Source organism: Schistocerca serialis, chromosome 10, assembly GCF_023864345.2.
Source record: "Schistocerca serialis cubense isolate TAMUIC-IGC-003099 chromosome 10, iqSchSeri2.2, whole genome shotgun sequence".
Taxonomy (NCBI): domain Eukaryota; kingdom Metazoa; phylum Arthropoda; class Insecta; order Orthoptera; family Acrididae; genus Schistocerca; species Schistocerca serialis.
The window spans coordinates 95305351-95318412 of record NC_064647.1 but is presented as its reverse complement, the minus strand read 5'-3'; the positions used below and the strand labels follow the sequence as shown (position 1 = coordinate 95318412).

At 49.2% G+C, this 13062-nt stretch overlaps 1 protein-coding gene across 1 annotated transcript in view; it reads left to right on the top strand.

Moving 5' to 3' along the window:
* Positions 1-13062, top strand: part of LOC126424568 (serine/threonine-protein kinase par-1-like) — a 474571-nt gene that overhangs the window by 367336 nt on the left and 94173 nt on the right. The window contains exons 4-5 of the mRNA XM_050087312.1: positions 7518-7633; positions 9482-9652. Coding sequence (XP_049943269.1) covers positions 7518-7633; positions 9482-9652 — 287 coding nt within the window. The remainder of the gene's footprint in view (positions 1-7517; positions 7634-9481; positions 9653-13062) is intronic.

The following is a 13062-nucleotide window of genomic DNA, read 5'->3' as shown; positions in this document are numbered from 1 at the left end:
ATTGTGACAAGTTGGGGGATGTTTCCGTTAGCATCACGCCGCATAAGAGTCTGAACATGGTCCAGGGTATTATCTTCCACCGGGATCTTCTTCTGCAGTCCGACGATGAATTACGCGCCAACCTCGAACGACGAGGTGTTCACTTCGTCCGGCGCGTCCATCGGGGTCCGAGGGATAATCAGGTCGCCACCGGTGCCTTCATCTTGGCCTTTGAGGGTGATGTCTTACCCGAAAAGGTTAAGGTGATGGTTTACCGTTGTGATGTGAAACCGTATATCCCTCCTCCGATGCGGTGTTTTAAATGCTGGAAGTTCGGGCACATATCATCTCGCTGTACTTCCAGCATCACGTGTCGGGATTGCGGACGTCCTTCGCATCCCGATACTCCATGTGCCCCGCCTCCTATCTGTGTTAACTGCGGAGAACACCATTCCCCCTGCTCGCCGGACTGTAGGATATTGCAGAAAGAACGGAAGATAATGGAATATAAGACCCTGGACCTCCTGACCTACCCCGAGGCTAGACGGAAATATGAGCGGCTCCATCCTGTGGCAATGACGTCAACCTACGCCGCTGCTGCAACGACGGTTCTCCCCTCATCACGAATCGGCTCTAAGATCGGTCAGCATCCACCGGCCCCCTTGCTTGTGGGGGGCACTTCACACCCTGTTGCTCCTGCTCCATCTTCTCCAGGAGCAACACCCTCCCAACCATCGGGGACATCAGCTCCCCCTTCCCAGCCGGAGAAGCGTAAGACTTCTTCGGCTGCTCTCGCCAGGAAGGGATCCCTTGGGGACCTCCCTTCGCAAGTTCCGACCAGTGAAAAAGCGGACGCCCGCAAGTGGTTGAAACAACTGCCAGTCCCTGGTCGTCGGGCCTCGCGGTCGTCGTCTGTCCCTGAGACTGACCCAGTGAAGCCCATGCAGCCTGAATCGCCGAAGGCACAGCGTGACAAGCAGAAACAGAAGAAAGTCCCCAAGACCAACGGTATTGCAGTGGCACCGATCCCACCGCTTCCTACAAGCTCTGCCTCTGAGGACGAGGTGGAGATTCTGGCGTCCGCTGAGGACCTCGCTCTTGCCGGTCCCTCGGACGCAATGGATGGCATTTGCACGGATGCTCCATCGGCGGCAGCAGGTGACCCAGTGGCGTAATCTGCCTTCCCAGTCCCGTCACGCCTTTCCCAGCCATGGACAACACCATCCTCCAGTGGAACTGCAGCGGTTTCTTCCACCATCTAGCTGAGCTCCGCCAACTAATCAGCCTTCACCCTTTCTTCTGCATTGCTCTCCAGGAAACTTGGTTTCCAGCAATGCGAACCCCCGCCCTCCGTGGCTATCGGGGTTATTGTAAGAACCGAGCAGCTTATGAAAGGGTGTCTGGTGGCGTCTGCATATATGTCCTTCACACTCTGCACAGCGAGTCTGTCCCTCTCCAGACGCCTTTAGAGGCTGTCGCTGTACGCGTGTGGACGCCACAGGCTGTTACCGTCTGCAGTCTTTACATTCCACCGGATGGTGATGTCTCGCAGCATGTCCTGGCTGCACTGGTCGCCCAATTGCCGCCACCTTTCTTGCTATTGGGCGACTTCAACGCCCATAACCCTCTGTGGGGTGGGTCAGTGGCAACAGGTCGAGGCGCCATCGTTGAGCATTTGTTGTCGCAGCTCGATCTCTCGCTGTTAAATGATGGTGCCTTCACACACTTCAGTGTGGCGCATGGCACCTACTCCGCCATTGACCTTTCAATCTGTAGCCATAGCCTCTTACCGTCCGTCCACTGGAGTGTGCATGACGACGTGTGTGGTAGTGACCACTTTCCGATCTTTTTGTCACTACCACAGCGCCACTCTTCTGGGTGCCCTAGCAGATGGGCTATGAATAAGGCTGACTGGGACTTGTTCTCCTCCACTGCCGCTTTTGAGCCTCTCTCTACCGATGACATTGATGCGGTGGTTCGATCGGTCACCACCGGCATCGTTACTGCCGCCGAATCTGCCATTCCCCATTCCTGTGGGTCCCCTCGGCGGAAGGCTGTGCCTTGGTGGTCGCCTGAGATCGCTGCAGCGATTAAAGATCGCCGGCGGGCGCTCCAGCGTCACAAGCGACATCCCTCCATCGACCACCTTATCGCCTTCAAACGGCTGCGTGCGCGGGCCCGCCTCCTTATCCGCCAAGGCAAGAAGGAGTGCTGGGAGCGGTATGTGTCCACAATTGGCCTCCATGTCACTCCATCGCAGGTCTGGGCCAAGATTCGACGCGTCTACGGCTATCGGCCACTTGTCAGCGTCCCTGCGCTCTCACTGAATGGAGCAGTTTGTACTGACTCCGACGTCATTCAAATCACTTAGCAGAGCATTTTGCTATGAGTTCCGCTTCTGCGAATTACCCCCAGGCCTTCCGCTCCATTAAAGAGCGGATGGAACGTCGGAGCCTTTCGTTTCGCACCAACCACCCAGAATCTAACAATGCTCCATTTAGTGAGTGGGAATTTCGCAGTGCCCTCGCTGCTTGCCCTAATACCGCTCCTGGGCCAGATGGCATCCACTGTCAGATGCTGAAACACCTTTCAGTGGACTGCCAGCGGCGCCTTCTCGATCTTTACAACCGTCTTTGGGTCGAGGGGGAGTTTCCGTCGCAATGGCGGGAAGGCATTGTCATCCCCGTTTTGAAACCTGGAAAGAACCCTCTGGAGGTGGACAGCTACCGTCCCATTAGCCTCACCAACGTTCTTTGCAAGTTGCTTGAACGGATGGTGAGCCGGCGCTTGAATTGGGTACTGGAGTCTCGGGGCCTTCTGGCTCCATCTCAGGGTGGGTTCCGTAAAGGCCGCTCCGCCGCCGACAATCTGGTGAGCCTGGAGTCGGCCATCCGTACTGCCTTTTCCCGCCGTCAGCACCTGGTCGCTGTCTTTTTCGACATGCGGAAGGCATACGATACGACGTGGCGTCATCACATCCTTTCTACGCTTCATGGATGGGGTCTTCGGGGTCCTCTGCCGATTTTTATCCGCAATTTTCTGTCGTGTCGTACCTTCCGCGTGCAAGTCGCGGCCTCGTATAGTTCCTCCCACGTCCAGGAGAACGGTGTGCCACAGGGTTCCGTTTTAAGTGTCTGTTTTTAATAGCCATTAACGGTCTTGCTGCGGCCGTGGGAAACTCTGTCTCCGCTTCCCTGTATGCTGACGACTTCTGCCTTTACTACAGCTCTACTGGCATTGCAGCTGTTGAACGTCAGCTACAGGGCGCTATCCGTAGGGCGCAGTCTTGGGCTGTAGCGCATGGGTTTCAGTTTTCGGCAGCCAAGACCTGCGTTATGCATTTCTGCCGGCGACGTACTGTCCACCCGGAGCCGCAGCTTTCTCTTAACGGCGAACTTCTTTCGGTGGTGGACTCACACAGGTTTTTGGGGGTGGTTTTCGATGCCCGGTTGACTTGGCTGCCTCATATCCGGCAGCTCAAACAGACGTGTTGGCGGCATCTCAATGCACTGCGATGTTTGAGCCACACCCGCTGGGGAGCCGACCGCTCTACCCTGTTACGGCTCTACCAGGCGTTAATCCAGTCCCGTCTGGATTATGGGTGCCTGGCATATGGCTCAGCATCCCCGTCTGCGTTGCGGGTGCTGGACCCAATTCTCCACAGCGGGATACGCCTTGCCACTGGTGCTTTCCGCACCAGCCCTGTGGACAGCTTACTCGTGGAGGCAGGTGTCCCTCCACTGCGGTTCCGACGCCAACGTTTGCTGGCCGCCTATGCTGCCCATGTTCTAAGCTCGCCCGGGCATCCTAACTATCGTCTCCTGTTCCCGCAGTCAGTCTTCCATCTGCCGGAACGTCGGCCCCGGTCGGGTTGTCCGATCGCCATACGCGTTAAGGAGCTTCTCTCCGGGCTTGGGTTTGTCCCTGTTCCACCTCCTTTCCGGGCACCTCTGCGTACACCCCCGTGGTGCGTTCCTCGCCCTTGCCTTCGGCTAGACTTGGCACAGGGCTCGAAGGACTCATTCCCTCCAGAGGCCTTCCGCCGCCGCTTTTATTCCATCCTGGCCACGTATCAGGGCTCTGGCATTGTTTACACCGACGGCTCGATGGTTGCTGGTCGAGTCGGTTATGCGCTCACTCTAGGGGACCATTCCGAACAACGTTCCTTGCCGGCTGGCTGCAGCGTTTACACTGCTGAGCTGGTCGCCATCTTTCGAGCCCTAGAGTATATCCGCTCCTGCTCAGGTGAGTCCTTCGTTATCTGTAGCGATTCCCTGTGCAGTTTACGAGCACTCGACCAGTGTTTTCCTCGTTCCCGTCTGGTGATGGCTATCCATGAGTCCCTGCATACTCTTGCGCGTTGCGGCCGCTCTGCGGTCTTCGTGTGGACCCCAGGCCATGTTGGGATACCCGGCAACGAGAATGTTGACCGGCTGGCGAAAGAGGCGACTAGTGCACCATCTCTGGACGTTGGCCTCCCGGAGACAGATTTGCGAGCGTTCCTACGCCGCAAAATTCTGGACCTTTGGGACACTGAATGGCGCGCCCTGCCTTCGCGCAACAAACTTCGGGCCATCAAGGGGGCTACCGGTGTGTGGCGCTCCTCCTTGCGGGTCTCTCGCAAGGAGTCTGTTGTCCTCTGCCGGCTGCGCATTGGGCACACTCGGCTTACGCACGGCCACTTATTGCGCCGTGAGGACGCGCCTCTATGTCGCTGCGGCTCCGTTTTATCCGTGGTTCATGTTTTATTGGAGTGTCCGTTTTTAGCTGCGCTCAGGCAGTCGTTCGCACTGCCTGACTCGCTCCCTGCCCTTTTAACAGATGACTCGGCTATGGCTGACTTAGTTTTACGTTTTATTCGGGCAGGGGGTTTTTATTCTTTAATCTGAGTGTTTCTGTTTTTATCTTATTGTTTTGTGTTGATTCTGGCCTTTGGCCTCCGGTTTTAAACTGATTTTTTAATGTGTTTCAAGTGGTTGGCTTTTCCTTTTTTATTTCTCTGGTCGGCCAACCACCGTCACACTCTGTGTGCTTTTAGTTCGTTTTGTATGGTCTTTGTCTCAGTTTCAGTGTCGTCTGTGCTCTATTCTGTTACTCGTTTTTTATTCTCTGTGGGTGTTTTTTAGTACTTGGACAAAGGGACCGATGACCGTAGCAGTCTGGTCCCTTTAATCCCCCAAACCAACCAACCAACAGTGCCTTGAACAACTTGTGGATAACATGCCACGACGAATACAGTCATGCATCAATGCAAAGAGGATGTGCTAGTGGGTATTACAGGTACCGTGTGTACAGCAATCTGGACCACCACCTCTGAAGGTCTTGCTGTATGGTGGCTGAACATGCAATGTGTAGTTTTCATGAGCAATAAAAAGGGCGGAAATGATGTTTATGTTGAAGTCTGTTTGAATTTTCTGTACAGGTCCGGAATTCTCGGAACTGAGGTGAAGCAAAACTTCTTTTGATGTGTTTGTATATGAGCATGACCTTTGTCATATGGATGTTCTTCGCCTGCCTTTTGATTTTTTTCATGATCTTTTCATTTAACGATGCTTTTTATGAAGCTTTTGTCTTAAATTACTTGCCAAATTAATTAAGCTTCTGTTTTCCGTGTCACGTTAATCAATCTCTTTTTGTCCTTAATTTCTTTAAGTAGTTGTTAGATTTTCTTTCAGTGCAAGATGTTCTTGTGGCTCTTCTCCACGCATGTGTATTGCTTCTAATTTTTTCTTTTCGTATTACACCAAAGTCCTCCCTTCTAAACCATAATTTAAAATTTAACTGTAATTTAAAATGTCGTATCTGTATTGAGATGGTTGTTTGTTAATCAGTTACTCCTATTTCTGAATGCTTCTTTAGTCATTGCAAGCCTTCTTTCAATACCCGTTGTACTTCTGTTACGTTTTGTTATTGTCCATCCCAAATAGCAAAATACATTTATTTAAAGTAGCATTTTACTTAGTATCTTTATGTTTCCTGTTCGTTTAACCTATAAGTACCATTGTAGTGTCTTTTGTGTTTATTTTCAGTTTGTGGTTATCCAAAGCATCAGACAAATTTTTCGACAATTTTCATCTAGTTGTTCAGCACTAATTCTGGTATCTTTTGGTGCTGCATTATATATATACTATGTGGTCAAAAGTTTCCTGACACCCCCGAAAACATACGTTTCTCATATTAGGTGCATTGTGCTGCCACCTACTGCCAGGTACTCCACATCAGCGACCTCATTAGTCATTAGACATCGTGAGAGAGCAGAATGGGGTGCTCCACGGTACTAACGGACATCGAACGTGATCAGGTGATTGGGTGTCACTTGTGTCATTCGTGTGTACGCGAGATTTCCACACTTCTAAACATCCCGAGGTCCACTGTTTCCGATGTGAAAGTGTGGTCGAAACGTCAAGGGACACGTACAGCACTAAAGCGTACAGGCTGATCTCGTTTGCTGACCGACAGAGACTGCCGACAGTTGAACAGCGTCGTAATCTGTAATAGGCAGCCATCTATCCAGACCATCACACAGGAATTCCAAACTGCATCAGGATCCACTGCAAGTATCATGAGAGTTAGGCTGGAGGTGAGAAAACTTGGATTTAATGGTCGAGCGGCTGCTCATAAGCCACACATCACGCCGGTAAATGCCAAACGACGCAACGCTTGGTGTAAGGAGCCTAAAGATTGGACGATTGAACAGTGGAAAAACGTTGTGTGGTGTGATGAATCACGGTGCAAAATGTGGCGATCCGCTGGCAAGGTGTGGGTATGGCGAATGCTTGGTGAACGACATCTGTCAACATGTATAGTGCCAACAGTAAAATTCAGAGGCGGTAGTGTTGTGCGGTCGTATTTTTCATGGAGGAGCTTACACCCCTTGTTGTTTTGCGTGGCGCTATCACAGCACAGGCCTACATTGATGATTTAAGTACCTCGTTGATTCCTACTGTGGAAGAGCAATTCCGGGATGGCGATTGCATCTTCAACACGATCGAGCACCTGTTCATAATGCACGACCTGTGGCGGAGTGGTTACACGACAATAACATCCCTGTAATGGACTGGCCTGCACAGAGTCCTGACCTGAATCCTATAGAATACCTTAGCAATGTTTTGGAACGCCGACTTCTTGCCAGGCCTCACCGACCGACATCGATACCCCTCCTCAGTGCAGCACTCCGTGAAGAATGGGCTGCCATTCCCCAAGAAACCTTCCAGCACCTGACTGAACGTATGCCTGCGAGAGTGGAAGCTGTCCACAAGGCTAATGGTGGGCCAACACCATATTGAATTTCAACTTTACTGATGGAGGACGCCACGAACTTGTCAGTCTCAGCCAGGTGTCCGGATACTTTTGATCACATAGTGTATGCGCGCACACACACACACACACACACACACACACACACACACACACACACACACACACACACACACACACGCCTTGTCAGACATGTATTGTTATATTATGTACAAATAAAGTAATACATTGGTGGGTTTCGGCGGCTGGACTCACGGATAGGGGTTCTGCTTGTTTTGCAGACTACATCGCGAGGTTCGGCCGGATGTCGGAGTCGGCAGCGCGGCGCAAGTTCTGGCAGATCCTGTCCGCCGTGGAGTACTGCCACAACAAGCGGGTGGTACATCGGGACCTCAAGGTGGGTAGCCTGCTCGCCGGAGCCACAGCGCGCGGCAGTCATAGCTGGCTCCTCACTGTACAGACTGTCCCAGACGGAAGGATCAGTCTCCAGGAATATGATGGCAACCATCATTAGAAGCAAAACAGTCTAGTAAAAATGTGCTCTATGCCCCCGTCAGAGATTCGAGTCCCCCTCGTGCGTGCGTGCGTGCGTGCGTGCGTGCGTGCGCGCGCGCGCGTGTGTGTGTGTGTGTGTGTGTGTGTGTGTGTGTGTGTGTGTGTGTGTGTGTGTGTGTGTGTGTGTGTGTGTGTGTGTCTACATCTACATCTACAAGATTACTCTGCAGTTCACATTTAAGTGCCTGGCAGAGGGCTCATCGAACCACAATCATACTATCTCTCTACCATTCCACTCCCGAACAGCGCGCGGGAAAACGAACACCTAAACCTTTCTGTTCGAGCTCTGATTTCTATTATTTTATTTTGATGATCATTCCTACCTATGTAGGTTGGGCTCAACAAAATATTTTCGCATTCGGAAGAGAAAGTTGGTGACTGAAATTTCGTAAATAGATCTCGCCGCGACGAAAAACTTCTTTGCTTTACTGACTTCCATCCCAGCTCGCGTATCATATCTGCCACACTCTGTCCCCTATTACGTGATAATACAAAACGAGCTGCCCTTTTTTTGCACCCTTTCGATGTCGTCCGTCAATCCCACCTGGTAAGGATCTCACACCGCGCAGCAATATTCCAACAGAGGACGCACGAGTGTAGTGTAAGCTGTTTCTTTAGTGGACTTGTTGCATCTTCTAAGTGTCCTGCCAATGAAACGCAACCTTTGGCTAGCCTTCCCCACAATATTATCTACGTGGTCTTTCCAACTGAAGTTGTTCGTAATTTTAACACCCAGGTACTTAGTTGAATTGACAGCCTTGAGAATTGTACTATTTATCGAGTAACGGATTTCTTTTGGAACTCATGTGAATCACCTCACACTTTTCGTTATTTAGCGTCAACTGCCACCTGCCACACCATACAGCAATCTTTTCTAAATCGCTTTGCAACTGATACTGGTCTTCGGATGACCTTACTAGACGGTAAATTACAGCATCATCTGCGAACAACCTAAGAGAACTGCTGAGATTGTCACCCAGGTCATTTATATAGATCAGGAACAGCAGAGGTCCCAGGGCACTTCCCTGGGGAACACCTGATACCACTGATTTGCCGTCTATTACTACGAACTGCGACCTTCCTGACAGGAAATCACGAATCCAGTCGCACAACTGAGACGATACCCCATAGGCCCGCAGCTTGATTAGAAGTCGCTTGTGAGGAACGGCGTCAAAAGCTTTCCGGAAATCTAGAAATACGGAATCAACTTGAGATCACCTGTCGATAGCGGCCATTACTTCGTGTGAATAAAGAGCTAGCTGCGTTGCACAAGAACGATGTTTTCTGAAACCATGCTGATTACTTATCAATAGATCGTTCCCTTCGAGGTGATTCATAATGTTTGAATACAATATATGCTCCAAACCCCTACTGCAAACCGACGTCAATGATATAGGTCTGTAGTTCGATGGATTACTCCTACTACCCTTCTTAAACACTGGTGCGACTTGCGCAATTTTCCAATCTGTAGGTACAGATCTATCGGTGAGCGAGCGGTTGTACATGATTGCTAAGTAGGGAGCTATTGTATCAGCGTAATCTGAAAGGAACCTAATCGGTATACAATCTGGACCTGAAGACTTGCCCGTATCAAGCGATTTGAGTTGCTTCGCAACCCCGAAGGTATCTACTTCTAAGAAACCTTGATGGTACGTTTGTGGTAAGATATATGTGTGTGGTGTGTTTCCAGGCGGAGAATCTGCTGCTGGACGCGAACATGAACATAAAGATCGCGGACTTCGGCTTCAGCAACTACTTCACCCCGGGCGAGACGCTGAGCACGTGGTGCGGCTCTCCGCCCTACGCCGCTCCAGAGGTGTTCGAGGGCAAGCGCTACGTGGGGCCCGAGATAGACATCTGGGTGAGTGAGTGTCCCAGCCGGACTGGGTTGCCAATTCCTTGTTTGTTCACAGCAGTGCAAAGTGATGCAGATGAAACTTTCTTTTCCTGTCTTACGATATAATAAGTACGACCTTCCAGCATGCTGGAATAGCTGCGGGTCAGTAACTACTACATCCACATACATACTCCGCAATCCACTATACGGTGCGTGGAGGAGGGTACCTCGTACCACAACTAGCATCTTCTCCCCTGTTCCACTCCCAAACAGAACGAGGGAGAAATAAGTGCCTATATGCCTCTGTACAAGCCCTAATCTCTCTTATCTTATGTTTGTGGTCTTTCCGCGAAATGTAAGTTGGCGACAGTAAAATTGTACGGCAATCAGCCTCAAATGCTGGTTTCCTCAGTAGCGATTCACGAAAAGAACGCCTCCTTTCCTCCAGAGACTCCCACCCGAGTTCCTGAAGCATTTCCGCAGCACGCACGTGATGATCAAACCTACCAGTAACAAATCTAGCGGCCAGCCTCTGAATTGTTTCTATGTCCTCCCTCAATCCGACCTGATAGGGATCGCAAACGCTCGAGCAGTACTCAAGAATAGGTCGTATTAGTGTCTTATAAGCGGTCTCCTTTACAGATGAACCACATCTTCCCAAAATTAGACCAGTGGACTTCATATCGCTCTGCAGTGTCACGGTCAAATATTTAATCGACGTGACTGTGTCAAGCGCTACACTACTAATGGAATATTCAAACAGTACGGGATTCTTTTTCCTATTCATTAATTTACTCTTATCTTTATTTCGAGTTAGCTGCCATTCTTTACACCAATCACAAATCCTGTCGAAGTCCTCTTGTATCCTCCTACAGTCATTCAACGACGACACCTTCCCGTACACCACAGCATCATCTGTAAACAGCCGCACATTGCTATCCACCCTATCCAAAAGATCATTTACGTAGATAGAAAACAACAGCGGACCTATCACACTTCCCTGGGGCACTCCAGATGATACCCTCACCTCCGATGAACACTCGCCATCGAGGACAACGTACTGGGTTCTATTACTTAAGAAGTCTTCGAGCCACTCACATACTTGGGAACCAATCCCATATGCTCGTACCTTAGTTAGGAGTGTCCAGTGGCGCACCGAGTCAAACGCTTTCCGGAAGTCAAGGAATATGGCATCCGTCTGATACCCTTCATCCATGGTTCGCAAGATATCATGTGAAAAAAGGGCGAGTTGCGTTTCGCAGGAGCGATGCTTTCTAAAGCCGTGTTGATGCATGGACAGCAACCTCTCTGTCTCAAGGAAATTCATTATATTCGAACTGAGAATATGTTCGGGAATCCGGCAACAAACCGATGTTAAGGATATTGGTCTATAATTTTGAGGATCCGTCCTTCTACCCTTCTTGTATACAGGCGTCACCTGCGCTTTTTTCCAGTCGCTCGGGACTTTACGTTGGGCACGAGATTCGCGATAAGTGCAAGCTAAGTAAGCAGCCAATGCAAACCGAATTGTAATCTCATCAGGACCTGCGATTTATTTATTTTCAACCCATTCAGCTGATTCACAACCCCGGAGATGGCTATCACTATGTCCTCCATACGGGAATCTGTACGAGACTCAAACGGCGGTATGTTTGTACGATCCTCCTGCGTGAAAGATTTCTCAAATGCGGAATTTAAAATGTCAGCTTTAGTTTTGCTGTCTTCCGTTGCCAGTGAGTGACTGGATGGAAGCCTTCGACCCGCTTACCGATTTTACGTAAGACCAGAATTTCCTTGGATTTTCAGCAAAATCTTTTGCTAAAGTATGACGTTGGCAGTGGTTGAATGCTTCGCGCATAGCTCTTTTTACAGCAGCACGAATCTCTACCAACTTTTGCCTGTCCTTATTCTCCCGATCTTTCTTGTAACGCGAGTGCAACTGCCTTTGCTTCCTGAAAATTCTCCGAATTGCGCTGTTAAACCACGGTGGGTCTTTTCCGACCGTAACCCACCTTTTCGGGACATACTTGTCCAATGCGTGATTTACAATGTGTTTATAATTTGCTCATAATTCTTCGACGTCCATCGTACCGGAAGTAAATGAAGTCGATTCATTTACTAAGTGGGATGCTAACAACTGCTTACCTGCTCTTTCTAGTAAGAATACTCTCCTAGCCTTCTTGACCGACTTTTTAACTTCCGTAACCATAGTCGTAATGTGATGACAACATCATCATCACTAATCCCTGCCTCAACACTGACACTGTACTATGAAAAACCAGGCTAGAGCTGCAAATTTCATTTTTTTTTATTCACTCGATGACTGGTTTCAGGCCGGCTCCCATTTTCAAATCATTGCGACACAGTCAAAAATGGTATTTCCGAAAATGCAAAGAAGTGTCAAAAATGCGCTAAACTGTTCGTTTGCCCTTTTTTTAATGTTTTTGCATTTTCGGGTATACCAGTTTTGACTATGTTACGATGGTTTGAGAATGGGTCCCGGCCTGAAACTACTCATCGAGTAAATAAAAAAAGTTAAAATTGCAAGACTGCTTTTTCGTTGTACTCAAAACAATAAGTGACAAATGTTTACTTATCCTGCCTGCGAAATACTTTTAATCGATGTTGTTGTTGTTGTTGTTGTGGTCTTCAGTCCTGAGACTGGTTTGATGCAGCTCTCCATGCTGCTCTATCCTGTGCAAGCTTCTTCATCTCCCAGTACCTACTGCGACCTACATCCTTCTGAATCTGCTTAGTGTATTCATCTCCTGGTCTCCCTCTACGATTTTTACCCTCCGAGCTGCCCTCCAATACTAAATTGGTGATCCCTTGATGCCTCAGAACATGTCCTACCAACCGATCCCTTCTTCTAGTCAAGTTGTACCACAAACTTGTATTCTCCCCAATCATATTCAATACCTCCTCATTAGTTATGTGATCTACCCATCTAATCTTCAGCATTCTTCTGTAGCACCACATTCCGAAAGCTTCTATTCTCTTCCATACATGGCTACACTCCATTCAAATACTTTCAGAAACGACTTCCTGAGACTAAGATCTATCCTTGATGTTAACACATTTCTCTTCTTCAAAAACGCTTTCCTTGCCATTGCCAGTCTACATTTTATATCCTCTCTACTTCGACCGTCATCAGTTATTTTGCTCCCCAAACAGCAAAACTCCTTTACTACCTTAAGTGTTTCATTTCCTAATATAATTCCCTCAACATCACCTGACTTAATTCGTCTACATTCCATTATCCTCGTTTTGCTTTTGTTGATGTTCATCTTGCATCCTCCTTTCAAGACGCTATCCATTCCATTCAACTGCTCTTCCAAGTCCTTTGCTGTCTCTGACAGAATTACAGTGTCATCGGCCAACCTCAAAGTTTTTATTTCTTCTCCATGGATTTTAATTCCTACACCGAATTTTTC